This window comes from Capronia coronata, assembly GCF_000585585.1.
Source record: "Capronia coronata CBS 617.96 chromosome Unknown acBCG-supercont1.2, whole genome shotgun sequence".
Classification (NCBI taxonomy): domain Eukaryota; kingdom Fungi; phylum Ascomycota; class Eurotiomycetes; order Chaetothyriales; family Herpotrichiellaceae; genus Capronia; species Capronia coronata.
This window is the reverse complement of record NW_006912894.1, coordinates 324,613-352,060: the sequence shown is the minus strand read 5'-3', so window position 1 is coordinate 352,060 and position 27,448 is coordinate 324,613. Positions and strand designations below refer to the sequence as shown.

The 27,448-nt window shown below is 52.7% G+C and overlaps 10 protein-coding genes across 10 annotated transcripts; 6 read left to right on the top strand and 4 right to left on the bottom strand.

Moving 5' to 3' along the window:
• Nucleotides 1-179: 179 nt before the first annotated feature.
• Nucleotides 180-1,070, top strand: A1O1_01791 (uncharacterized protein; the record flags this gene model as incomplete). The annotated part of the gene is made up of 1 exon (XM_007722703.1): nucleotides 180-1,070. One exon carries the CDS (start codon nucleotides 180-182, stop codon nucleotides 1,068-1,070), a length of 891 nt encoding a protein of 296 aa, XP_007720893.1.
• Nucleotides 1,071-1,601: 531 nt separating this feature from the next.
• On the bottom strand, nucleotides 1,602-2,399 carry A1O1_01790 (uncharacterized protein; the record flags this gene model as incomplete). Its single annotated transcript, XM_007722702.1, has 1 exon — nucleotides 1,602-2,399. One exon carries the CDS (start codon nucleotides 2,397-2,399, stop codon nucleotides 1,602-1,604), a length of 798 nt encoding a protein of 265 aa, XP_007720892.1.
• Nucleotides 2,400-3,345: 946 nt separating this feature from the next.
• Nucleotides 3,346-4,995, top strand: A1O1_01789 (alcohol dehydrogenase; the record flags this gene model as incomplete). The annotated part of the gene is made up of 1 exon (XM_007722701.1): nucleotides 3,346-4,995. The coding sequence occupies one exon, from the start codon at nucleotides 3,346-3,348 to the stop codon at nucleotides 4,993-4,995; it is 1,650 nt and encodes a 549-aa protein (XP_007720891.1).
• Nucleotides 4,996-5,322: 327 nt separating this feature from the next.
• Nucleotides 5,323-7,128, bottom strand: A1O1_01788 (uncharacterized protein; the record flags this gene model as incomplete). Its single annotated transcript, XM_007722700.1, has 1 exon — nucleotides 5,323-7,128. The coding sequence occupies one exon, from the start codon at nucleotides 7,126-7,128 to the stop codon at nucleotides 5,323-5,325; it is 1,806 nt and encodes a 601-aa protein (XP_007720890.1).
• A 1,224-nt stretch (nucleotides 7,129-8,352) lies between these two features.
• A1O1_01787 (uncharacterized protein) lies at nucleotides 8,353-8,931 on the top strand (the record flags this gene model as incomplete). The annotated part of the gene is made up of 1 exon (XM_007722699.1): nucleotides 8,353-8,931. One exon carries the CDS (start codon nucleotides 8,353-8,355, stop codon nucleotides 8,929-8,931), a length of 579 nt encoding a protein of 192 aa, XP_007720889.1.
• Nucleotides 8,932-9,588: 657 nt separating this feature from the next.
• Nucleotides 9,589-11,642, top strand: A1O1_01786 (uncharacterized protein; the record flags this gene model as incomplete). Its single annotated transcript, XM_007722698.1, has 5 exons — nucleotides 9,589-9,924; nucleotides 10,002-10,016; nucleotides 10,110-10,511; nucleotides 10,635-10,821; nucleotides 11,143-11,642. The coding sequence occupies 5 exons, from the start codon at nucleotides 9,589-9,591 to the stop codon at nucleotides 11,640-11,642; spliced, it is 1,440 nt and encodes a 479-aa protein (XP_007720888.1).
• A 1,009-nt stretch (nucleotides 11,643-12,651) lies between these two features.
• A1O1_01785 (uncharacterized protein) lies at nucleotides 12,652-15,145 on the bottom strand (the record flags this gene model as incomplete). Its single annotated transcript, XM_007722697.1, has 2 exons — nucleotides 12,652-14,560; nucleotides 14,613-15,145. 2 exons carry the CDS (start codon nucleotides 15,143-15,145, stop codon nucleotides 12,652-12,654), a joined length of 2,442 nt encoding a protein of 813 aa, XP_007720887.1.
• A 1,424-nt stretch (nucleotides 15,146-16,569) lies between these two features.
• On the bottom strand, nucleotides 16,570-17,514 carry A1O1_01784 (uncharacterized protein; the record flags this gene model as incomplete). Its single annotated transcript, XM_007722696.1, has 1 exon — nucleotides 16,570-17,514. One exon carries the CDS (start codon nucleotides 17,512-17,514, stop codon nucleotides 16,570-16,572), a length of 945 nt encoding a protein of 314 aa, XP_007720886.1.
• A 2,561-nt stretch (nucleotides 17,515-20,075) lies between these two features.
• On the top strand, nucleotides 20,076-22,006 carry A1O1_01783 (uncharacterized protein; the record flags this gene model as incomplete). Its single annotated transcript, XM_007722695.1, has 3 exons — nucleotides 20,076-20,456; nucleotides 20,514-21,033; nucleotides 21,087-22,006. 3 exons carry the CDS (start codon nucleotides 20,076-20,078, stop codon nucleotides 22,004-22,006), a joined length of 1,821 nt encoding a protein of 606 aa, XP_007720885.1.
• Nucleotides 22,007-23,532: 1,526 nt separating this feature from the next.
• Nucleotides 23,533-24,233, top strand: A1O1_01782 (histone H2A.Z; the record flags this gene model as incomplete). Its single annotated transcript, XM_007722694.1, has 3 exons — nucleotides 23,533-23,634; nucleotides 23,851-23,920; nucleotides 23,986-24,233. 3 exons carry the CDS (start codon nucleotides 23,533-23,535, stop codon nucleotides 24,231-24,233), a joined length of 420 nt encoding a protein of 139 aa, XP_007720884.1.
• Between the last annotated feature and the right edge of the window lie 3,215 nt (nucleotides 24,234-27,448).

The following is a 27,448-nucleotide window of genomic DNA, read 5'->3' as shown; positions in this document are numbered from 1 at the left end:
TTGTCACATCCAGTAGTGACGCGGCAACCTTGAAGCAAAACCGTCGACGTTCAACTTCAATCTCAGGTCTGCAAGCATCCACGAACTCAACCCTTGCCACTCCCTCATCATTCCTCGCTTTTTCATTAGGCCTCGAGTCTAGCCATTACCGGACCCTCAAGACAAACAGTCAGTCGACAATGTCTCCGACAGATGCTCTCACTCCCGCCCTCCGCGACCTCATCTCAGCCAACCACATTCTCCACCACCACGGCGTCGTCGATGCGTACGGCCACGTCTCGATCCGCCACCCCACCGATCCGACCCGGTACATCATGTGCGGATTCCTAGCACCCGCACTTGTCTCGTCGCCCGCCGACCTGATCGTTTACCACATATCTGACTCGAGCGCAGTAGACCCAAGCGCTGGAAGAGGGTATTCCGAACGCTTCATCCACGGCGAACTATACAAGCGGTATCCCGGCGTCAACTGCGTGATTCATTCCCACGCCGAAGAGGTCCTGCCGTACGTGGTGACCGGCGTCAAGTTGCGAGCCGTGTACCATATGGCGGGATTCCTGGGCGGGCAGGGGGTCAAGGTATTCGACATCGACCCACTATACAGGGACGACGAGCAGCGGGACATGTTGGTGAACAATTCTCGATTCGGTGCAGCGCTGGCGGCTAAGTTTGCCGATTCTACTTCAAATAATGCGCACTCTGAGATGCCTAACGAACCTGTCGTGCTCATGCGCAGACATGGCTTCACAGCTGTGGGGCGGGATATTGTCACTGCAGTCTACCGCGCCATCTACACGCGTATCAATGCCGAGGCGCAGACTAAAGCTATGGCTCTTGCACAACATGCCCCTAGAGCAAGTTCAGAGCATTCTTCGGAGGAGGACAGAGGCGGCAACTCCCGCACGGAACAGCTCGAGTTTGCATTCCAGGGGCTCACGCCGGAGCAGAGCAGAGGCTGTGCCGTCATGAATGAGGGATATCAGGAAAAGCCGTGGCGGCTGTGGGTCAGGGAGGTCGAGAGGTTGCCGTTGTATGAGAATACGTTGAGCGAGGGGAGGAACTTTGCTTGATATGACGGAAATCAATGTCCACTCTTTGGCAGGTTGATGAATGCGTGCAGTCCCGGTGCGCTGGTGAGACAGCGAGATCAGGCTGCGATGGGCATCTTATGGTTAGATGGGAGGCTGGCACCAAGGGCCCCTGGCGAACAGGATCAGAACCTGAGCTTCCTGTGTGGACTCTGAATATGATGGATGCGAGTTTTCAACGAATAACGGATGATGGGATACAGCATGAGCGCCGAATAGAATAAATCGTAACATCGTGAGAAAGAAGGGTATCATTCGCCTGCACTAGTCTTCCAGTTCATCCGGTGTGCGCCTTCTAGACTCGCCCCATCCCGAGCTAGCATGTCAACAAGCGTCACCAGTTTTCCGAACTTGAAGTCTTTCGACATTTCGACAGCACTGGCTGACAGCTCAGCCTGTCTGCTCCTTTTCAGCATCGCCAGAGTCGCCAGACCCAGCATCGTCGCATTGGATTGCCATTAGCCGATCGTGAATACACCGAAGAATCCCGCGTAAAGCTCTTGAAACGAACGATCAAACCACAACACCACTGACCCAAGCAATGCCCGCTTTCACGATCCGTTCCACCACATCCACCTCCGGCATGGTGCGCGGCGCATATACCATGGTCCAGCCTTTATCGACAGACGCCATGGGAAACCGCTGCCCCCAACCCTTCTCCACGACAGTCTTTGCATCCGCCTCACTCAGCCAGACATGGAAACTCAGTTCCGACGGATGATGATGGGCGATTTCCGTGGTGAGGATCCTGTCTCGTTTAGCCCTCTCATTGAGCGTAGGCAGAGAAAGTTTCGCGTAAATTGCATCGGCACTTCCACCTTCTGTTTTGCTGGGCTTCAGGTCGAGGATGTCGGAATACCTTGCCGCGAAGATGGCCGTCATGTCGCTCACTCTCTCTGCCACGCCGGGCTCTATCGCGTCCGATTTGTACGGCACTTGACGCTGAGGCATGGTTCGGGAAACGAGCTGTGGCCTCTTCCCTCCACGGACTGGAATGTTGTCGGGGTCAAGATATTTAGGGCCCGAGGCTGACAGCGTCGAAGCGTCGATCAGGTCATCTTTGCCGAGTTGTAGTAAGGTGTGGATTCGGCGATTGACCCGGATCTTCGTCATGCGCCAGTACCCTGCCCATGTCGGCGGTGTGCCACCTGTGCCGAAGGCTTTCCAGTCATGGAAGTCCTGGACGACCCAGGCGAGAGATATGGCTAGTGCGAGTGCGGTGGACGTGATGGCCGCATTGCGAGGACGGGCTTTGATGGTATTGACGAATTTGTTGTAGTATGCACTGATGGTCGACGAGATCGCTGCCATCTCTAGGAATATCACAGTCTGATGTTCGGTTACGCTAGATATCTCCGAGGTAGTCTGGGGAGGTTCGAAGCGGACTGCCAACGGCCTGTGCTGTTGGCTGCAGAGAGTAGAGGTGAGGTTCAATTCGGCGACTCGACTGCAGTGCGTGAGTGAGGCTCGTTAAGCAATGAGGCGGGGCAAGAAACAACGCTGCTTTAGTAGTCGCGAGGTTACACGAGGCAGTATCCTGAGAAATCAGTTTGATCCTTGCTTCAGAGTTGGATAAATACACATTGTTGAGGAGCAGAGGGATCTCACTGCAGTGAGGGATAGATAGGGGCTTTCTCACCGTCTACTGTGGTATGTCTGAGGCTGAGGGGATTCTCACCATCGTGCTCACATCTGTGCTACTGGTATGCCATTTTCGGTGGCAGATATCAAGTGCTGCTCGAGAACTATTGATCCCGAATACTAGCCAACCTGTTAGACGGACCCGGTGTGAACTCCTGAAGAACATAGATAGGTTCCTAAGAAAGACTGGGGGCAATTTAGATGGATAGAGATGAAAGATGTAGCCGATGTAGCCGATGTAGCCGATGTAGCCAGATATTAGTATGGCTGATATGGCCAGATATACCTCGTACTAGCACTCTATACACTTATCGCACTTATAGCAGTATGTATGCCATGTACGTACTAGTATCACTATTCTGTATTTAGTGTTGCTGTCTGCCAGTTTGGCGACTTTATCGATAAGTCGCCCCGTTTATCCCCGTCACTTTCTTCCTCGGCCCCGGTTTCCTCCGGTATCACTTCTGCACCATCATTAATGCATTGGATCTCCATCTCTCCATTTCCGTCTTTTTTCTCGATCGCCCCGACGAACTGCAGCATTTGTGCCTTGCGACAGCCTTGTCCCTGGGCTGACAGTCTCGTTCACTGACCGCAATCCTCGTCAATCGTCAAGATGTCTGGGCCAGCTTCCAAAGGTCTGGTGCGCGCTCTGCGCCAGGCCAAAAGACCTTCGATCCCTCGCGCCCGCCAACCACGATGTCTCCGACTCGCCTACGAACCCGTTCGAAGTTTCACCAGCACGCCGCGACGGCGAGATGACACCAGCGAGCCCAAACACAATGTCAAGTACACCACAGACATGTACCCCAATCTCAAACGCGACCCCAAGTATTCGGAGATCACGCCCGAGCATGTGCAGTTCTTCAAGTCTACGCTGGGCGACGACGCCGCTGTCATTGACGGAGTGACGAAAGACGCCGTCGACGATCTCGAAGCCTTCAACAGCGACTGGATGAGGAAATACCGGGGCCACACCAAGCTGGTTCTGCGGCCCAAGAGCACGGAAGAAGTGAGCAAAGTGCTGAAATACTGCAACGAGAACAAACTGGCGGTCGTGCCACAGGGAGGAAACTCGGGTCTAGTCGGAGGGAGCGTGCCGGTGTTTGACGAGATCGTCATCTCGCTGGGCCGCATGAACAAGATCCGCAGCTTTGACGACATCAGCGGCATTCTTGTGGTCGATGGAGGTGTCATTCTAGAGGTGGCGGACAATTTCCTGGCCGAGCACAACCATCTGTTCCCCCTCGATCTGGGTGCCAAGGGCTCATGTCACATCGGGGGCAACGTGGCGACCAATGCCGGGGGTCTGCGGTTGTTGAGATACGGCTCCCTACACGGCAACGTGCTGGGTCTTGAGGCCGTGCTCCCGGACGGCACGATCGTCGACGACCTGACCACGTTGCGGAAGAACAACACCGGCTACGACCTGAAGCAACTGTTCATTGGCGGAGAGGGCACGATTGGAATCATTACTGGCGTTTCCGTGTTCTGCCCGCAACGACCAAAGGCCATCAACGTGGCTTACTTCGGTCTGGAGTCCTTCGAGAAGGTGCAGAAGGCGTTCAAGGAGGCCAAAATCCAGCTGGGGGAGATACTGTCGGCTTTTGAGCTGATGGATTCTCAAAGCCAGGGCTTTGTGCACACGGTCACGGGCAACAAGCGACCGCTGGAAGGCGACCATCCGTTCTACTGCTTGATCGAGACGAGTGGCTCAAACACCGAGCATGATAACGAGAAGCTCGAGAAGTTCCTGGAGTATGTCATGGGCGAAGAGATCGTCTCGGACGGCGTCCTCGCCCAGGACGAGTCTCAGGCCCGGGCCCTCTGGGGATGGAGAGAAGGAATCACGGAAGCTCTGGGACACTTTGGTGGAACCTACAAATACGACCTGTCTATACCGATTCAAGACCTCTATAAGTTGGTCGAGGAGACACGAGAGAGGCTGACGTCGAAAGGCTTGGTCGGCGACGATGACTCTTATCCAGCCTTGGGCGTTGTCGGATATGGCCACATGGGCGACTCGAACCTGCATCTCAATATCCCTGTGCGAAGATACGCCAAAGAGGTCGAGGAGGCTATAGAACCCTGGGTGTACGAATGGATCCAGAAGCGAAACGGGAGCATCAGTGCAGAGCACGGCTTGGGCATCGCCAAAAAGAAGTATATCGGCTACAGTCGGAGTGAGACCATGATCAAGTTGATGAAACAGATCAAGAACCTCTATGATCCGAACGGGATCATGAACCCGTACAAATATATATAGACACTCCATCGTCTCAACAAAAGAGAATTTTCGTGAACAAACTCGGACTGTCAACTTCTACGCGTTTGCAGACGTTCTATACTAACTCAACTTGAGAGCTTATGCATCACAATTGGCCGATCGTTTGGAAAGATAGGGTGATCGGTCAAAGTAAGAAGTCATTGGGCATAGCTCGTACCTTGGACATTAATGAGTTCAATGCACGGGCTATCTTGTGCTCTTAGGATGTTTGTCTGGACCTGAGCTCATGTCAACTTCAGTGCGTCGTCGGTTTAGGTGAGATACTAGTAGTATACACAAAATACAAGCAACTCAATTGGTGCCTGTCTACCACCGTCGATCACGATCTCGGTCTCTGTCTCTGGGAACGCCTTTTCCCCTATCCCTGTCCTTGTCTTTGTCACGTTTCCTTCCCAGCTTCAACTCCTTTTCCTTCTCTCGCGGATCAATCACCACGAGGTCCTCTTCGTTCTTCTTCTTCCACATCAGATCCTTGCCGAGGCGGTCTTTGGCAAACGACAGCGAATGGCTCATCCACTCTCTCCCGGCCTCGTCGTCGGAGTCGGCATCGGCGCCGCCGCGCTGATCCCACCGCGAACATGATTGACAGTTGGCGATGAAATGGAGATCGCAGAGAACGGCTTCCTCGTCGTCCGCCACAGCAGACGGTGGAGGCTTTGAATTGACCACCGCGTCGGGGTCTTTTGAGGACGACACCGGCTGCGGTTGCGCCTGGGTCTCGTTTTGTCCATTCGTGGTCGGCTTGGATGAAGCAGAAGCTGAAGGTGAGGCAGAGGCGCCCTTGCTTGCATTGTTGTCGACCTGTTCGAGTCGTGCTTTGAAAGCGTTCAACATCTCTAGGGCAGTGGCGTCATCTTTGGCGTTCGTCTGACCTGGCCGGGGCCGTTTGCGGCCTCTCGTGCTCGTTGCGGGTATCAGCGATTCCAAGGCCGATTTCTTGCGCGTTGTTTCGCCGACGGTTGATGTCACATTCCTCCGCATCGACGCTTTGAGTGCCGCTATCTCAGCCTCGAGGGATGTTTTGCTCGATGAACCAGGCGCAGGTCCCTCGGCTGGCGTGGGAGAACGGGAAGGTGACTCTGGGTCTCTGAGCGGGAGTTGGGTGGTTGGGTCGTGGAATGATGGTCTGCGTCGATTCTCTGGAGATCCTGGCGGGTTGGATCTCATCGTCGAAGCAGCAAGTGGTGGAGGTGGACTTGCTTTCCGCTTTTGCGGCACTGTCTGCGGAGCCGATGGAGATTGCGCTTTACGGTCCGAATAAACTGTCTCTGTCTTGGAGACGACGCCGTTCCGCTTGGGTTCGGCGTCTGGCACATCATCGGCATCGATCAATGCAGGATTGAACTTGGCCTTTTTCGGCCGGACAACGACATCGCCGGGATCCACGTCCCCTTCATCGCCACCGAAGCTGAGTAAAGTCTTTCCGCCCTTCTTCTTTGGGACTTTCTTCTTGGCCGGAGCCTCCACGACGCGCTGGGCGACCTTCTCTCTCGGTCGCATCTTCTGCCACGCCTCTCCCTTGGGTAGTTCGATGATCTCTGCTTTCAAGATCTTCTCGGGATAGAGAGGTCTCTCGGTTCCCTCGACCAGTTCGCCCTCGGCAATCTTGACCACATTGTAGATCCCGTCTCCCTCGACGCGACCAAACATGGTGCATTTACCATCCAGCTCGGCCCTACAGTCGCCCAACGTAATGAAGAACTGGCTGCCATACCCTCCTGGCCCATCGCCCGTGCCTTTCGCCATCCCGACCAGCCCTCTCCGATTGAAATGGAGCCTACTGTGCACTTCATCGCCGAAACTGATTTTCTCATCCTTCTCCCGCCCCGTTACTCTCGCCCAGTCCTCGTCATACCGTTCATTCTCCCGATCTTCATATATATTCTGGCCCCCTTCCCCAGTACCTGTGGGGTCGCCGGTCTGGATGACGAAGCCTGGAGATACGCGATGGAAGATGTTGTCGGTATAGTCCCCGTCAATGACATGTTGAAGGAAGTTTCTAGTCGTCAAGGGTGTCTGGTTCGCGAATAGAGAGACCGTAATGGGACCTGCGGTCGTATGGAGGAGGACTGAAGCGGTGGGAGGAGGTTCGGTCGTGTAGTGCGACGACATGATGGGCCTAGGGGACTATATCGAGAGAGAGCGATTCCTGCATTATCAACACCCGACCCAACGCCTTGACGAGCCTTGAACATGCGAGTAGTCACTGCAATTCGGTATATACAACATCAACCATGGAAAATGCGACCCGATGTTCTGGGACTATCACCACGTGACCTCGGGGTCATATCACGTGCCGGGATATTTTGGCTTGGCATTTTTGTTATTGATGAAGAAAGCGGGACATTTATTCAAATTGAAGTTGTATATACCATGTCAACACACCCAGAGCTACCGTATATACAGCTTTGGCTGCCATAGCCAATCTCATCAGGATCATGAATCTGAAGTCATCTAGGCCTGTGGCAGAATGACCGCTCATGGCAGGATCTTTCGCATAAGGTACCTCGAGGTATGTGTGTATAGGTATTGTGTCGGTCACCGCCACTTGTTTCAACACCGGAAGCCCATCCGTGATTCTTAGGGCTCACTGGGTGAACACTCTCGTTCAAGCTCTTCGCCCGAGGCTCTCATGCAAAAGGACAGACTTTCCAGCGCCCAGTTCTCAAGGATCACCTTGTCTATACCTATACATCAATGACTCTTGATCCATACGCAGGCATATTCGTGGCCTCCAACGATGCCCATGTTTGAATCGTGCCAAACGAAGGCGAGCCTTTTGACCGTCTTTACCTTATTTCCATTTCTTCAACTTCGACGACTTGGCTGTACCATGTTCCGATAAGAGTTTCATGTCGAGACTTGTAACGCTCATCTGATGTGTTGTGTGAAATAGGTTGAGCGAGAGAAAAGTCTGGGGGAGATGGATACGGGGGGCGCCTTCCCTCTTTATTGTTTTCCCCTGGATCGGCAAGTGCCACTTGCAACCATTTAATGAGACGGATTTCTCATTCCGAGTGATCTGATTGGTCGGCAGTGCCAGCCAGATACCTTAACCATCTAAATGACGTGGGGGAATTACGTCGGGCTCTTCATCAATGCTCGACACTCGACACCTTCATTCCTTGATCATGACTCTTCTTTGCTCTAATCTTGCCCCACGGTAGACATCGGCTCTTATCCTTGAAGCATCAATACTAGCCAGCTTGACAATATCTGAAGAGGGTCAAGAGGCCTGTATTTGGCTGCTCGGGAGGTCCAGCTTGCAGCAATATCGAGACTGTTCCTCGTCTGCAGCCGATTCCTCCAGTGTCACCATTGCCACAACTACAGAAAATGCCTCCTGTTTTCAGGTTGTCTGCCGGCAAGATTCAGCGAGAGATGATCTCAAAGGTGTCTCTACCACTACGAGTACGACTACAGACAAGTGACGTCGCCTCCCGCTCACAACGGCGGTCGTTTGCCGCTATTCCCTCCACCAAACCTGAACAAAAGGTGCAGTCAACAACCGACGCTGAAGACAAAAGAGCGGCTCAACTGAATCGACACACCATCGACCGACAGTCCGACGAGGTGTCCTTATCCGGCACCGACGATGCCGTGGCTGCCCAGATGTCGGTGTCGTTTGGAAAGACCGGAGCCGACATGGACCAATTACAGACAGAATCTGCACAACAGAACGCCTGGGGAAACCCGCTGGACGCCAGTCCGGCCAATAGGACTATGAGTCAAGGCACGGCCGAGGCCAGCGGTGGCGTCGACACGAAACCGGTCACGGCTGAGAAGAGTGTCTATCAGAGCGAGCCGAGACTGCAGAAGTCCAAGGTCGGGTCTGAGAAGGAGTCTTTCGCCGGCTCCTCTAAGGTGGTCAAGGAGACTGAAACCCCCTCGATGGTCCAACAGGGATCAAGATAGGAGGCATCAGATGCATTGGTTTTGTATCAGGGAAGGGTACCCGCGCTGCACTGGGATGGTCGGACTCCATTCACAGGCAACAGCCTCGGGTCTGATGTACAGTAGCATATCTTTGTACCAACAATCCATCTATCGGCAGTCAGTCGGCCATGACGGGACAAGCGCTCTTTTCTCATCCTTAAACTGGTGGCTGCCTTTGATTATCATAGCAGAATCCACCCCAGTCTCCTTCCCCATCGGCACTCCAGAACAAAGGGATCCATATCACTACCGGCTGGGGAGGCGGAGTAAAGCGAACGGTGTATACAAGGCCTGATTGGTTCTTTCGACTGTCAGTTTTCCTCATGAACGAGGTGGGCTAGATGTTCGGCGTCATCTCGAACTAGCGGTCCGCAAGCCAGAAATATATCAACTCCCGTTGAATGTTCTTCTCCGATTTGTCCAGGGCCGATTGCCTATTCGCATCGCCGACAATCGCAGTTTCGAACAGCCCGCCGCCGCCACGGGCGAATAGATTACCAGGTATCTTGCCTCGAGGCTTCCACTACAATAAACAGTACTCACTCGGGAGCATTTTCAACAACATATCCTCCTATCCACATACTATCTGATCCTAATCCATGATCCGGTTTACATTTGCGCTATTGTCGAGCCATCATGTCCACCACCGAGACAATCACCAGATCAATCCACCAACCTCATGCATACGCGCCGGAGACGTTTGAGTTGAGCCTCAAAACCCCCGGTAGGTCTCTCAGAGAACTCTCCAAACGGGTCGTGGGCAGCTCCACGCGACCGCATCGCTCTACCTACCCATCCATCTCTTCAGACGAGGAAGACAACCGAGATCGCATTCGAGATGAGGATAATCAACCCCCCGAGTCTGCCCATTCGATCACGCAAAGATGGAACAAGCCGAGAGGTAACATCGGGCGACTGGGATTCGCAAGTTTTTCATTTATCATTGCCGGTCTGAACGATGCCGCTGTTGGCGTGAGTACCTACAAGTCACCCTTCCCTTTCATTAGCACCTGATACCAGAACCAGAATTAACGACCTCTGTTGAACAGGCTTTGATACCATATGTGAGTAAAGCCCGAACCTCATGATCGCTGGTTGGCTGGCTGTTTGTCTCTACCTAACTAACCACAACTCCTTGCCCTGTCCAAATCGAACAGTTAGAAACCTACTACGACCTCAACTACACCATCATCTCTTTGATCTTCTTGACCCCGTTCGCCGGCTACTCTCTGGCCGCCTTCACCAATGCCTCCATCCACGCGCGACTGGGCCAGCGCGGGATCGCCGTCATGGCCCCGATCTGCCACATGATCACCTTCGCCGTCTTGTCTGCCCATCCGCCCTTCCCCGTCTTGGTCGTCGTGAACACCATCTGCGGCTTCGGGAATGGCCTCACGGACGCCTGTTTCTGCGCCTGGGTCGGCGCCATGGACAACGCCAATGCCGTCCAGGGCGTCATGCACGCGTGCTACTCGATCGGCGCGCTGTTTGCGCCTCTGATCGCGACGTCGATGGTTGTCAATTCCGGATTGCCGTGGTGGGATTTCTATTATTTCATGGTATGTTGACACCACCAAACATGGACATTTGTGTGTTTCTTGAAAGCCTGCAAGATGCAGATGTGCTGTTGCTGTTCGACGTCTTTTCTTTCCCTATGCTAATCATTATCTGCTCCATGACAGGTCGGGGCCGCGTTTCTGGAATGGATCGGGCTCAGCTGGACATTCCGGCGCAAAACTGGCGAACTCTACCGCCTCGAACACGCACGGGACAACGATTCCACAACGAGTGGACGGACGAGAGAAGCGCTCAAGTCCAAAATCACCTGGCTTTGTGCGGCCTTCTTTTTCATGTATATGGGCATTGAAGGTAAAAGAAACCCTCCCCAAAGATCTCCGACATTCTTCCCACTCAGCCAGCAAACCAAGCAATATGTCGTCCACCCATCTATCCTCTGCAGAACTGAATCTACCTACCTATGATGTCCTATTTCCCTAAATCTAGCACCCTCTCCCCCAAGCTGATCCCTCACAGCTCTTTCTTTCTATCTTTGTTGCCCATACATGCAGCCTTTCGTTTGCCTTCTATCATACCCTTCATTCCTTCTCCTCCTCCTCCTCCTCCTCCTCCTCCTCCTCTTCCTCCGTCGTTTATACAACCCAACTAACCTCTTCTTGTTCTCCTTACCAGTCGGTCTGGGCGGCTGGATTGTGACATTCATGCTCCGCGTCCGTGGCGCCTCGCCCTCCGCCTCGGGCTACTCCGGCACGGGGTTCTGGGCCGGCCAAGCCGTCGGCCGGGCCTCGCTCGGCTTCGTGACCGAACGCTTCGGCGAACGCATCTGCATCACCGTCTACCTTGCCCTCTGCCTGGCCTTGCAGCTCATCTTCTGGCTCGTGCCGCAATACCTAGTGTCCGCCGTGGCCGTCGCGCTCCTGGGCTTCTTTCTCGGCCCCTTGTTCCCCGGCTGTGTCATGGTCACGGCGAAACTGCTGCCCAAGCATATCCACGTCAGTGCCATTGGCTTTGGCATGGCCTTGGGCGGCACGGGCGGCACGGTCTTTCCCTTCATCATCGGCGCGGTTGCGGCCAGTAAGGGAGTCAAGGTCTTGCAGCCCATTATCTTGTCGTTAATCGTCGTCGTGGCCGTCATATGGGTCATGTTTCCCAGGGTCAAGAAGAGGGAATAAACTTTGGAAAAGGGATCATGGTTTCATTATTACTACCTGTCCAAAGGAAGAACCAGGATAGAATAACAAGGAACATAGGGCACGCTGATAGAGCTGATGAATCTAGACGATCGCCAGAGGGGACAAATGATTGACCTTTTGCAATTCTCGTGCAGCGTTCTGGATAGTAGGATAGACTGTAGTAGAATAAACAGAACCTACCCAGTTCATCAGCCTCCCTTGTAGACCTAGAGTGTAGACAGTCATCGATGTTAGATTGTCCCAGTTTCGTTCGTAATCATATTCGATGCCACTGCTGGTTTCAAGTTCCTGACGACCGATATAGATAGATATATGGCGATCATTCTCCGGTCTACGGCCAACAAGCTAGATCTCTAGACTTGGCCAAGACCGGCATATCAGCATATAACGGACCACAAGATAAACGAAAACTATAACAGCTGCTTAATATAGTTGGAGAGAGCGAGAGAGATCTAGTAATCTATTTGCCGAGCCGGGAATTAAAAGACCTGAATCCATCAAAAGCGGAAGCGGAAACGGAATAACAGAAGACACTGATTCTCCTCTCGGAACATGGATAAACAACTAAACGCATTGCCCTGTGTTCACCGTCCAGTTCTCCAGCAACTATCGACTTCCAATCGCCGGGTATCTCTGGTAATCACTCATCTTTTGCGGTAATCGAGTTCATCATCTCATTTCGTCAAGTATGTTGGAAAGGGAAAGCCACCGAAATCCAACGGCCTTCAAGACGTCCTCCATACTCCTTCTGTCCATTTGCCACCACTCTTGCTGTGAGACTCCGATCTGCAGCCTGACCATCCTCGGTCAATAACAGCTCCGATCGATTCGTCCGCCCAACGCGTGCTAATGTGCGACAAAACATCACCAACCGTAACCACGTTCCTGACCTGCAGCCTGATCTCTTGAGCAGCCAAGTCAGTGATAGGAGAAAAAAGTCGGCAGTGAGGGTAGTGTCAACCCGTGACTAAGGCTGACAGCTTTGAGATCAAGCACGAGCTCGTTTGCGACCGGTATCATGATCATTGTCTTCTTCAACCGAGCTCAATTTCCTTCCCTTGCTGCGCGTGGTAGGTCCATCGACTTTGGCATCGTCTGCCGATCTCGGCGTGGTCATCTCGCTGCTCGGCACGCTCTCAACTCGGCCACCACCATCGCGCTCATAGTCACTCCCATTGTCGTACTTCAGATTGGGGTATTGATCGCCTCCGCCAACTCCGCCTACGGTGCCGTCCATTCCGAAGTCGTAGTTATTTGTTTGCCCACCCTGAACGGTGGGATTCTGGTTGAGGTTCGTAAACAGTTCGTCATCGTCCTTGTAATCGACAAAGTTGAGGTCGTCGGGTGTGCCTGTATTGTTTCCAGGACCTAGTCCGGTGTTGCCAAACTCGTAGTTGCCCATGTTGTCACTGGGAAAGTCGGTGAAATAATCATTGTTGTTTAGAAAGTCGTCAATGTCCAGGGGCGCCGCGGGCACAGACTGGCCATCTCCTATGCCTGGAATGGAACCGCTCGGGCTGAGTGGCTGCAGAAGATTCCTCAAGTTCTGTACGCTCTTGTCTTGCTCGGCTTGCAGTTTCGCCAGTTGCTCGAGGTCGGCTTGGGTGCTTTCCAGGCGGCGATGGAAGTTGACAGGCCCTGAAGGCGGTGTCGAGTTGATCAAAGCATTGTCCTTCCCCGGTGGCTGGTTGGTTGAGTTGTTGATCATCTTCAGGACGTCAGCTCGTTGAGACGTGGTCAGGGGTCCTGATCCACTGGATGATTCGAGGCTGTTGAGGACGTTGGAGAAGTCTTGTGCTGGAGTAGTAGGAGAACCCCCGGCACTGGTGGCGTTGTTGCGTGCGTTGGCGTTTTGGATCAGGGACATCATGTCACGGCCTTGCGCCGAGGCCTTTCTAGAGCTAAGGGGGGTAGGCTGGTTGACACCGGTGTCAAAGACTTCTTCCACGCTCGGGGTAACTGAGGCTTGTTGGCTGTTTGGGATTGGCTGTACCTGGGATGGTGGGTATGGGCTGTGGGCGGAACGAGGAGATAATGTGCTTGCCCGACCTTGGCGTCCGTTTCCGTTTGTGAGTAGTAGAGGCTGCTTCTTAAACGGCTTCTGCAAGTCCCCATCAAGATTGCCATCGTTAAAAGCATAGTCTCCCACATCGACAACGTTTCCTTGGCTCGCGCCATCTACGGGGATGGCATTGGTGAAGAGACTTGCAATACCTTGCATCCCATCATGGCCCTGGATACCGCGGTTGTAGACCGTAGCGAGGAAGGTCAAGATCGCATTGATCGAGTTCTCGTGTCGATTATGCTGCTCCTGGAACGTTGCAGCTTGACCATACAGTTGTTCGTGCTCACGCTTGAGGGCTTGCATCATGCGGGAGATTTGAGCTTGTTGGTGTCGAATGGTCGCCAGCTCTCGCTGCACACTCTTGAATTGCTCTTGCGTGAGAGACGTTTCGGGATTTCTCAACATGAGCTGACCCGGGCGAGGACGAACGCGGTTCTCTCCGTTGTTAGCCGCATCATCAGTGTATTCTTCGACATCTTCTTCCGCCTGATCATTCTCCGTCTTGCCCTTTCTCTTCGAGGATGGCCCGGTGACGTTCTTGGGCTTTTGAATCAACCACAGAAGATCCGGATGACCCCGGCGGAAGTAGGGATTGGAATATTCACTCGGACTTTTGTTCTTTCTCTCACTGGCCCTCATCGAGTTATCGGAGAGGCCCACCTTCTTGTGGAACCCATACATGTTGAGCTGGCGGACAAAGGAAGCGTAGTTGTTGTGTTTGAATAACTCGGGAATTAGAGTTTTGGCAAATTCATCTTCGTCAAGAACAATGAATGAATTGCCATCATCAGACCACCGGATGAGATCGGTGTTTTTGCCATCCTCGAGAAAGCTGGAAAACTGTCAGTGATGGCCGTACTGTCGGCACCGGTCCTGTTGCTTACCTGTTGAGCTTTTGGACAAATGGAGGGATTTGTTTTCTCTTTGCTTGCGCTTCTCGCTTGGCTATTTGTGCTCTGGCCTCGAGTTCCGCAATGTCATCATCTGGCCAGTCCGCTTCTGTAGCAGTGGGAATTCCGTTCAGACCCTCATTCCAGGTCGTACTGTCTTCGCTAACCCGACCTCGATGAGTGGCCAGTTGGGCTATCGGTCTGCGAGCAAGTTGGTTTGACGGTTGTGGCTGCACCTGCACCTGCATTGACGGCTGCGGCTGCGGCTGGATTTGCGGCTGGATTTGCGGTTGCACTTGAGGCTGTGGCATGGTCTGGGGAAAGGCACCGCCGTTCATTGCATAGTTGGCATCATTGTATGGAACGCCGGCCTGACCGGTCTGGCCCCATTGGAAGAAGTCTTCGTTTGAAAGACTTGGACCTAGTCCATCATTGAAGCCCGGCAGAGGAGCGGGCATAGGTGTCACAAAAGGAACCGGGTCCGCCCCAGGAGCCGGTCTTTTTCTGGAGAATCCTTGCGCTGCCATAAGGGGTCGTCGGTCAACGATGTAAGTGGGAAGAAGGTCAATTGGGAAAAGGTGGTTTCTTCGGAGGAAAAGCTTTTAAGGTCGTGGATGTAGTGATTGTCTCGATTCGACGCAGACAGTGGTTGGACACAAGATCTTGTCTGGTAAATGATTCACTGCAGACGGGTCGATTCCGGAAGGGAGCGCATGTGTTCAGAAGCGCGGAGGGGGGTCGAATACGTTTATGAGGATGTTGAGGACAAGAGGAGGATGGGTTGAAATCGTGGTGAGACGACGTGGGAACCGGCCAATGCGTCCGAATCGGATGATGGTGGGAGAGGTGAACGGGACGGAGAGGGAAGGAGCATGAAGAGAGATAATTTGATATTACTTGTCGCAGGCAGATACAACAAGCAGAACGATCACGATCGAGATGCGATCGCAGGCACTCCGGCAGCAGTTTTAGAGTGGTTTGAGGGATCCTTTGGGTGGTTTTTGCGGGATTGGCAGAGGAAGAGGGACGGACGACGGATGGGGCCAAGTTGATGGAGGCCCAGCGTAGCCTAGAGTATGACATCGCCCGCCGACTATTGGCCAATTGGGTGCCTTCCGCCGCGACGGTTTTTCACATCCGTGGCGGCTGCCAGTCAATTATTTCACCGTGACTGCAGGTGGTGTCTCTGGTGTCTCTGCTCTGCTCTGCTCTGCTCTGCTCTGCTCGTTAAGCGATCTGGAGATGCAGTTCCAAGCCTGCTCCACCGTTGCACCTGCGCCTGCGCCACAAACCCATGGCCGTTCGTTGCAGCAGTCCAACTCAATTCACTCCTCCATCCTCCTCCCTCTCTCCATTCCTGCCAATAGCCGCAGACCACCATTCCTTCCTACCACGTCTTAGACTGTTCCTCGAGCCTTGCGGAACAACCCGGATGTCAGATGACGATACAAAACGGCATGAGATGCCCCCATGGTGCCTGTCGCTGCCGCCCGCAATCCGTGGTCAGAGATCAGGAATCTTACTACAGTACGCACTATCATTATAAAATTCCAAGAGACAATAATGGCCAGTTACGGTCCTTCTGTCTTCGAGTCTGCTAACGCTGGTTCGGCATGCTATGCTGGTGCTCATCTTCCGCAAGTCCGGGTCCCGATTCTGTTCCTCTGGTACACTTCTACGCAGTCTAAAACCTCTTCCTAGCATGCCGCACAAACCTCTTTCATCTAAGCGAGCATCGAGTTGCATGATACTTAAGGGAATACGAGAGGTCAAGACTTGGAGAAAAAAGGCTAAGGTCCACCACGAGGTTTAGTTTTCAGTTAGTGCTGTCTACCAGGATCACTCTCTTCCGTTCAAATCAAAAGCCGCTCTCTGCGGCTCATCACATTCTGTGGAGCTCAAAGCCCAAGTTGTAATTCGGATCTCATGTCCGGGCCTATATGTTTAACTTCTACGGCTTCGGTTGGCCAATGAGTTTCCTGAAATCCGCCATTGTCTTCTCCCATTGTGCCGGATGAGACTCAGCGTATGCTTTGGCCTTTTGCACCGCAGCCCAGTCCTCTTGCATGTGCTGAATCTTCTTGGTGCCATTCAATACGGTAGTGTTCCCGAGCCCGAGCACGAGACAATACAGTGCCGATTGAGGACTGATGTCCAGTTGGTTTGCCAGAGCGCCCGCCTCGTTCGACCAAACCAGCGTCGGATTGGCGCTCAGAGTCCAGAAACTCTGATAAATGATGTTTTTCTCTTTGCAGAACTGGCGCACGCCAATGTCATACTTCGTGTTCGGATAGAAGCGATTCTGCACCACGCTTGGCTTGATGGTTGACCTCTCATATAGATCCATCAACGTGAACAGGTTGCAGTTGGATAGTCCCAAGTTCCGGATCTCATTGGGGACATATTGTTCTAGGGTCTGCCAGACCTCCAACGTTTCATTGAGTGTCTGCATAGGTGAGTGGAGGACGAGTGTATCGATATATGGCTCTGCCTTATCGCCCTCCTTGACAACATTGGCAAAGTTGAAATTTTGAAGTGAAGAGATTACTGAAGCATTGACTTGGTCCACGACCGGGCTGGAAGGATCATAAGGCATGTTGCCAGGATCTTGCCCAGCCACACTGGTGTACTTGGTTTGCAGGTACAGATTCGATCTCTTGATTTTACCATCTTTGATCGCTCTCGAAACGCCGGCGGCCACGAGGTCTTCTCTGTAGTGCTTCGGTTGGGCAGCTGTATCGATGGCCTCGAAGCCGTTGCAAATTGCTTGATACACCAGTTCTGTGGTAGCTTCCTTCTTCCATGCGGTGCCGTAGATGAATGCCGGAATTAATTGCTTGCCTGAGAGATGAGGCGCATGTAGGGCCAGCTTTTCGAAGAGTGCCGACGTTGCCATCTCTGTTTTCTGAGACTTGGACTGGGTCGATTGGGATTTGCAGAGGTCAGATTGACATTCAGCAACATCGAACAATAGCCATGCTTGGCGGTGGCACAAGTACAGTCCGACCGAGTTCGCCTCTGGTTACCTCGCCCGTATTAAATGTTCGATGAAGGAGAGGGTCTCATGCTCCGATGTGAGAAGAGGCACAGTACAGAGATGTTGGTCACCGATTGTTCGACGAGTGTTGAGTGCAGACGCTGAATGATGCAGGAATTTCATTGGCAGAGGTCTGTTGCATGCCAATCAATCCACCAACTGCGACTCGACCATACTATCCAGCATTTCAAAGTAATCGAGAGCACGCGAAAAATACAATGCATGGCCAACCAATGCGTCGGAAAGCTTACGAACCGGAACTTGAAGTCCCAGGGGTGCCTGTGGGTGCATAAAGAAATGCACGTTGTGTTACTTCCCCAGATTTCAGAGACAGCTGGCTACTTCAGGCACTCATATACGCCAGGTGCCTATACTGCGCTGGCTCTTATTTGGAAGATACCGGGGAGACTCACAGCATGCAGGGACTTGTTTCAGCCGTCACAGGTTTTTGTGCACCACCTGGGATGCATAGTAGTGATTCACGAGTTGGTCCAGGACCTAATAAACACCAGCAATTACTTGACACAGAGCGCGCACGAGAACAGCCACGCGGGCCCATTTTGATATCCCAATGTTGGTATAGGGTGTCTTCTGGATAGTGTGGTGTGTTTCCTCTTCGAACACCCATGACGCTTTATTGCCAACGACACCGAGGTAACGTCAGCGTTCTTGACAGTAACATAGTCATGTTCACCGTCCACAAGGATCTATCCACCTGACCGCGTCCGCGGTGCAGGGCAAGTAGCGGCTCCAAAAAGGAGGAGGGAAGAATGGGTCAAACAAACACCGGCGGCGCACTGGCAGGGAGTCCATAAGTCCCAGACAACCGTTGATGATGGCTAGCTGATTCGGGCTAAGAGGTAGATCAGGAAAAGGGGAAGCTGAGAGATCGCAGGCATCGTTCAGCAGGCGACAACGTAAGGCTCCTGCGGCGTTGGTTTGGTAGAGACGCTGGACCAGCAGTAGGATGAGCTGATCGCGCGACACGAAGCCGAAGCCGAAGCCGAGATTCGCTGGTGGGAACAACCATTAGTTCAAAGCAGCGTGGACTGTGGATTGCGAGTGGACGAGAAGGACAAGGTGTCAGGAGGTCAACAGGGGGAGAAGCTCAGAACTTGAATTGAATGAATGAAAGAGTTTGATTGCACTGGGGGATTGATTGCAGACTCCCTATCAATGGTGTGGAGAGGCACTGCGATGGAGACTTGCAGGGCCCGAAATATAGGTCGGTGATAATGACAATATGATTGTTACGTACTTTTGGGGCATTTCGGTTTGACCAACCTGAAGGAGAAACTTGGGCTTTCGACTGGCGAACAGATTGCATAACCGTCAAAACATTCTTGAAATGTTTTTGACAGAGCTGGGGTGGGAGACAGTTGTCGCAAGCAGGGCAATTGGAGACGAAGAACTACGTACTCTGTTCTCTATACTGTGTACTATGTAAGTAGACGGGATAAGTACAGGCAACAGGCGGGTTGCGCTACCAGGTAATTAGGGTTAAGTGGCCCTGGCCCAGTTAAACGAGCGCCAACCGGGCCCCCTAAGCCCCTGGCCACCCGGGAAATTTTGAGCCTTTGGACTGACTCACTGAGCACGCTGTGCATAACCATCATCTCGGAGCGCAGGACCGGCACTGGTAGGGGGAATAACGACCACCTAACTACAGAGTAGGGGCTTAGGGGCTTAGGGGGAAAGCCTTAGTATTATTAGGTGGCTCCCTGAGAACCATACGCATGCCCCTTAGCCGCCTCTAAATCCACCCTTACTTCGTCTAGTCCACGTCCTAATTTCTTTGTTCCCAAACATCCCAAAACTCCTTCAAACTCGCCTTTTCAACTCTCAGCTATTTTGCCAATCCCACACAAAGTCGCAGTTGCAGAGCCTTGAATTGCTTGCAACTCGCACCTTTCTAACTCGCGTCTCCGTCGCCCGTCTGTCCTTAATATGCCTCACTTGTAGGCCTGAACGATTACACTCAGCTCTCGACACGTCCAAAGTCCATTTTCTCCTGCATCCTGCGCAATCTTCGACTCGACGCAGCCCGAGTGAAGTCTTCTCAGACCAGCCTGCTATCCTCGCCTTCATCCCGCCTCCAGCCCATGTCATCGAGCGCTTCGATCTCTCTTCCTTGAAGTTCGAAACAGTCCTGATTTGAGGTTCGACCTATTCGCGCAGTCCATTTTTGCGACTCGTCGACACCGGTGGCCCCTGCGCACTTTTCAGTCTCTTCGATCCACGAGCCTTCACCCATCCATTCCGATCAGCGCCATCGCGAATCGGTCATATCTTTGTTCTGGTGACTGTCAGCGAATAGACGCAGTCGAGGAAATCGCAATATATACATTGTTAGGAATTGCAGACCTGTCGCGAAGGATCGATCAGCCGTAAAAAGGGAGGGAACATCGGCTCAAACGATCATGGCCACATTTTCGAACTCCGAAGCCTTCTACGACGATCTCTCTGGCAATTCGCCACGAGCATTTCGGAACACGCAGCTTAATCGCCAGAATGCCAGAAACGATGGATACGGAAACATTGGGCCAGCCATGTTTGGAAATGAAGGACCATTACCAACAATGCGCTTCGACAATGTACGGGATGGATTCGGCGCTCCCATGCAGAACCATGGCGCAGGGAATGTTCATTTTCCATACGATGCGGGCGCGGCACAAACCTGGAATTCCAATGGCGCGTCTCTGCAACCCTTCGGAGGCGGAATGGGTGGTATGCCGCAGAATGGCAACTATGGCCCTGCGCGAAGCGTGAAACCAAGTCGGGGCCGCGTGGGACTTTCGAACGTGAGTGTTTTAATCATCGGATCGTCCGACTCGACACGAAACTAACGTGATTCGCAGCTTTGGTCCGAACAACCTGCTCATATGCAACAGCAGCAATCTGCCATGGTTGGCCATCGACCAGGCATGCAAGGTCGGAACGACCCGCACGAAGACGACGACGAACTGATACCGACTGCCATTGTCATCAAGAACATTCCGTTTGCTGTGAAGAAGGAACAACTTGTTCAACTGATGGTTGACATGAACTTGCCATTGCCGTACGCCTTCAATTACCACTTTGATAACGGGGTCTTCCGCGGTCTTGCGTTCGCCAACTTTACCTCACCACAAGAGACCGAACAAGTCATCCAAGCGCTCAACCATATGGATCTCAGCGGTCGGAAGCTGCGTGTCGAATACAAGAAGATGCTCCCACTCGCTGAACGAGAGCGGATTGAGAGAGAAAAACGTGAGCGCCGCGGGCAACTGGAAGAGCAACATCGACCCCTGCCGCAGACACAACTGCACAATCAAGTCTCTATGTCATCCCTCTCGCGGAACACTCCATCACCACTATCACACCGTGGTAGCAAACCTGGTTTGTCTGATCGAATCTGGAGCTGGCAAAGACGAACACTGACGTTGAGATAGATGTGGACATGAATGATCCGAAAACGCTCGAGTTCTATACCGAAATGACCCTTTTTAAGCGCGATCCTTCTCGCGAAGTTCTCATCTTCCCGCCGACGCTGGAGCCACACCACCGCCGCGTCGTGCACACACTTGCTCATCATATGGGCCTGATGCACACCTCCCGTGGTACTGGGGAACAGAGACAAGTCCATATCCACCGACCTGCCCCAGGCACCAACGTAAGTCCACCGACTCTCGCGGGTGGCTTTAGTTCAAACGACGGTTTGCGCCAGACTCTAGGCAGATCTTCCACCGCCGACTTCAGCGAGGGAAGGCCATATGATGGTCCTGCCTTTAATACTCTGCGAGGGCAGTCTTCTGTCGGTCTCCTGGACGTTATGGATTCCAATGCTTTTGGTCGCGCAACTGACAACAACCTTCGCAATGCAAAGTCATTCGCCGACCTGCGTTCCTGGAGCCCTTCGCCGGTTCCTTCGTCGGCAAGCTTCCCAGCGGCTCTGCAGACCAATGGCGCACGTCTCCAAGCCTTAAATGACACCGCTGGGTCCAGCACTCCTACCTTGGCACCCACCGCGATGCCCACTGGCCCGAACGCCAACCGAGATGAACCATTCCTCATTTCCTCCTTTTCCAACCTCTCCATGGGCAACAATGCAGGTTCGCAAACCAGTCCTCGCCGTCAGCGAAGCTTTTTCGGGAACGGGCCGGAATGGAATGATAATCAAACGCCATATCAGACCGCTGCTCCTATCGGCAGTAAGCGGACGGTCAGCATTGGGCCCGACAATCCAGCCCCAAACTCCAACCCAATGCGGCAATCTCGGGGACCAGGCTCGACCAACACCATCGGATTCCGCCGACAGAATGGACGGGGCAGCGACGAATTAAGAGCAGCGGCATCCGCCATTGCTGAATGAGAGAAGGCCCCGATACCCCCTCCCCCTTTGATGACGCTCTTGCAGAGCAATGACGATTCAATGAACCACGAACGAGACGATTAAGGCCCCCCTTACCTGGAAACAAAAAGTTAGACGCATAGGGCAGCTACATGACTGCATGATTGGACTACAGAAAAAGATTGTTGTAACGACATTGACAAGCCCACGTGGTGCGGCTTGCAGCATGTTTACTTTACGAAGTCCCAAGAAGAACGATTGACTCTGGTTTGTACACTGCTCAACTCTGAAGTCCGAGACGGCCATGCATTCGAGGGCGCTACTGCCGACGAAGGACGATCTCGGTCAGACTCCCTTGATCAAGAGAAACGAATGTGTTTGTTGCTTTCTCTGCTATCATCTACGGTGTGCATTTTGATATGGTGACGGAGCCAGTCTCTACCCTGATGGTCAGTGAAGACTGAGGTCGACGTTATGTATGAGATACACTCGCTTTAATTGCTGGCAAAGAGGAGAGGCCGTGTTGGTCCTGCACGTAATATTTAGATATTTGCTTGTCTTGAGAGAGGATTTTGAGATTGCTAGGTCGGGTCTATTGTTCACTCTCAGAGGCTGAATCTGGATTGTTCTCTGATCTCGTACGTACCTAGATGAATATATCACATATCACGGTGATGGGACGGCTGTCTCCTTCCAATATGAATGCTCGCGAGACTCACGGGACTTGCCATACTAGTAGTTCAGGTATGATTATATAAGCGCCAAGGTCTCTATTCTGCCAGGCATCATGATGTTTGTCGACTGCAAGTTGATCTTCAACACTCCTGATCGCTGTTTTGTGTTTGGCGATTTCAAAGCTTGTCAGGACTCCGAGGGTGTATAGCACTATTGTGCCATCACCATCTACGGTAGTGCAGATTGCTCCAACAATCAATCTCTTGTCTGTCGGCAGGACAGTGCGCTGGCAGATGGCAGCAGCCCTTCAGGTTGTGTCTTTTGGGGCAGCCCACCATTACCTTCAAGTCCACGTTATGCAAGGGCCCGCCACCAATTTCGTTGTGAATCCGCATTTTGTGATCCTCACGGTGAGTGAGTGATGAGTGACTGGCCACCGAAGACTTACTCTAGTGCCCGCTTCAATTTCACCACGTTCGTGCATGATACCAGCCTGGGGCCTGGCTGCCCTCGAATCCCCCAGCTACTATTGCAGCTATCAACACTGCAGCCTGCCCAGAGCTGAGAGGGTCTTTATATGCCAAGACGACTAGTTACCAACACGGCTAGCGCGGTATCTGCGGTGTTTTCCCTTACGATGCGCGCCTTCTTTTCCCTGCCACCCACCTCGCCCTTTACCTTCCAGATACCTACATACTTGACCTGACCTGACCTTATACTCATCTTCCGCACCCACCGGTCTCCAAGTCTGAGGTATCAAACATCAACACCCCGACGCGTCACCTGTTTACTCCATCAGTCACAATCACTGTGTTTCATAGTCGCACTATCCGACCGGCTTTCGACGTTCATTTACACGCGCATCTCTTACAATGGCTGGAGGCAAGGGCAAAAGCATTGGTGGGAAGGCCACTGGCGCGAAGGATTCCACCTCAAAGAATCAGAAGTCGCATAGCGCAAAGGCTGGTCTGCAGGTATGTCGCTTATTGTTCAGACAATCCTGTCGCGCAAATGACGCGCACACCGTCGCGTTGTTGTAATCTGTCTCAACGTTGACTCATCGCGTTTTGCCTGCTATGGTTATCACCAGGCTGCAGCGTCGCTCACTACTGCTCTGGCTATCAGGGCATACGCGCTTCACTGCATCGCATTGTCTTGTCGCCAAATTAACTGACGCGATGTGCAAATAGTTCCCTTGCGGTCGAGTCAAGCGTTTCCTGAAGAACAACACCCAGAACAAGATGCGCGTTGGTGCCAAAGGTATGACCACACCTACCCTAGTCTCTACAAGTGGTGGCGAATACTAACAGAGGTTCCTCAAACAGCCGCCGTCTATGTCACCGCCGTCCTCGAGTACTTGACCGCCGAAGTGCTGGAACTCGCTGGAAACGCCGCCAAGGATCTCAAGGTCAAACGAATCACTCCTCGACATCTCCAGCTTGCTATCCGTGGTGATGAAGAATTGGATACCTTGATTCGGGCGACGATCGCATTCGGTGGTGTGCTCCCTCACATCAACAGAGCACTGCTGTTGAAGGTCGAACAGAAGAAGAAGAGCAAAGCCGATGCATGATTGATTCCAGGATCAAAGATCTGGCTAGACCTTGTTCCGCTGACTCTCACTTGGACTGGCGTTCCAAGGGCATACCGGAATGGATTTGTGGCGTTGAAGGCATGGGGTTTTGCGACGAGTGTATGATCAAGGAAGGACATTCCTCAGTCGGTTCACCGGGATGATAAGTGTTTATCATTGCATTCGCTCTATCGCGGTGGTTTCGGGTCGCGGAGAGATATCCAGATTTTGCTTGCTCTAACTCGGACTATTCCAACAGTCACGCGCTCTTACTTTTCTCTTCATGCAGCACGACTTTGACTTGAAATTTTCTTTTCTTTTCTGATCGTTCATAGGAGTCAGTCTTGCGGCCGTGATATCTCGAGCTTCAACTGTTCCAGGCGTCCGTATCTTGATCATCACACCGCCTTTCAACTGTCAAATGAATCCGAGTCTTTGCATGCCCTGCTGTCCGTTACGGGCGGCCTCGTACAGTCTGGCATCATTCTCCCAACACCAGACCTCGAATAGGCCATTTGATCCAGTCCTGTGTCACCCTTTGTCTGTCGTCTCTGATTCGTGGCCTTTCCCGGTGTGAGTGTCATTTGTCCTTCCCGTCATGTTGAGCTGTCGTCTATTCAGTCTAAGCCCGACATACCTGGCCGGATCATGACATCCAACCAAACGTGTCGGTGGTTCGTTAACCTGGACCTCAGGGTCGACCATGGCAGTCGTGTCTGACCAAGCTTCTGGCTGCCGGCGGCCTGGACCGTCAAGACGGTCTCCCGTCTCAACCTCGGCAGTCGTGCTGCTTGTCCTACTTTCTGGAGGATTTGCCGTCCGCTGTCCATTGGCCGTGCAGGGTCGATGATAGAGTGGCACATAGCCTTGCATGTTTGCAGGACTGCTTTGACACAGGCGAGGTATGAGGTTGTTGACACCCCAGGCGCAGCAAATATGCAAGGCTACCGAAGAGCAGTCTGGTTTTGGCATGGTTGGGAGTCTCCCCTGTCCCACACACATCATCTTCGCTGGTCTTGATGCTGACCGCTTCCATTCTCTGGGTACTCGAGGCTGGTGGTGCCGTCGGATTTTCCTAAGGTCATCCGCCATCCATTGCTTTTCGTTCTTTGGGTTGGGTTGGGGCTAACAGTCAGGTCGACGCTTGTGTTGCTTTTCAGCTGGAAGACGCTGCCTTATGTTTGGGTTCTTGTCAATCTGGCCGTGGGCAGTCCATCCGAGGCACGAGACACGAGACACAAGGCACGTTGTTGGACACACACTGGTGTCATTTCACTCCGAGGACGGTCGGTCTGAGTGTGAGGCGCGCCTCATCGAGGTGAGATGGGCGCTGTTTTAGAAACTCGGAGTCTGAGTGAGGATCTGGAAAGCCACGAGTCTACGACAGTTGCTGGAACTGGCTTTAAGCAGGCATCTCCTGTCACCTGTCTGGGTCACGGCAGTCCTCAATATCGCCATCACCATCATCAATACCAACATACACATACACATACACATCTGCAGCCGCAATCACAGCCCCGGCCCGACCGAGAGACCAGCAACACAACCTACGACGCGGCGTCTACATCCTTATATTTCTATTACTCGGACCTGCATAGAACAGTATCCGACCATATACCTGTACCCATACCCATCATACTTAAGAGCTATATCCATATTGCAGGAAAGAATGCCACGATTATCCTCTGGGCAAAAGGTCTGGATCGACTCTGTGGGCAGGATATATCGGTCTACACCCGACACAAAGGAACGTTGGCGAGGTCATCGACATCATGGTCATCATGGTCGTGACCGTAAGCATCATGAACGCAACATCGATGCAAGAAGACGAATTCCAGCATCTCGCAATCCGAATTCGAAGGGACACTCGGTAAGATTTTCCAGATCGACGAGAAGAGGTAGTCGAAGTCGAAGTCCAACTCGTGAGCCCACGAGAGATGGACAGGGAATGTAAGTCTTGATCCCTCATCTTACTTCCCTCTTTTTTTCCTCTTTTGGCATATTCCAGATCAGTTATTTTGTCTTTTGTATGAGGATGAAACGCTCAAGCGGAACCTTCGACTATGGATGGCTGCACATGAAATTATCAGGCCAACATCAACCATTTGGGACGGGGCCTGGACTATCTCTTTGATCTTTTCGTTACATGATGGTTATTTCCAGCAACCAGGTCTGACCTCTGTGACTGACTTTGTAATGACGAAAGAAGAAGATCTAGACGTTCCCGAACCGGCACAGGCCGTCGAGGTCGAAGCAGGAACAGAGGCCGGGATCGAAGTCGAACTCGGAGAAGCAATAGAGAGCAGGACAAGAATCGGGACAGAAACAGAAACAGAAACAGACGTAGAAGCAGGAGCAGGAGCAAGAGCAGCGACGAAGAACGAGCCCTCAGAGCTCTTCTTGCAGGTATCGGTCTTTCGCATGAACATCGACATCGAGACGAATCCCATGACCCTGACGAGCACGTCTACACGGATGCTTCCGCACAGGACGGGACTGGGCCATTTCTCAACGTCGAAGGACTGCGTTATGCGAATACCGAGACTGATGCCGACGGTGTTGGCGTTGCCGGTGGAGACGGAGACAGAGACGCTCGTGAGAATGATGATGCTGGCCATGGGGCTGGCGCTCCCAGTTCTACTCCAGGTGGCTGGCACGATTATGATCATGATTACGACGATACCGATCACGCCGACATAGACAACCCTGATCCCTTGCACAGTCCTAGGAGGAATGGCCTTTGTGTGCATGGGACCTTCGCGCAGACTTGTGCTGAATGTTCACGACTACGGGAGGGAAAGGGTCGAAGAGAGGACCGTGGGAGAGGAAGGAGTCGAGAGAAAAACAGAAACAGAAACAGAAACAGAAACAGAAACAGAAACAGAAACGGCAACGGCAACGGCAACAGAAGGAGTGGCAGGAGTGGCGCTGGAGGAAGAAGAAGATGCAGAGAGAAGGAAACAGTGAAGATAAAAGATCATGGGAAAGGGAGAAGAAGAGGAGACGACAGATCGAGAATAAGGGTGCCGAAAAGGGTCAGATTATGGCCGCCACGGTCATCGTCGTCAAGTTCAGACTCAGACTCAGACTCAGAATCAAGGTCGGGATGGTATTACGGTGACTCTGTTTATGACTATTTTGGCAATGATGATTCTATCGACAGCGAGTACCGATACGGATACAATGGTGGATACGGTCGAGATCGAGTCCACACC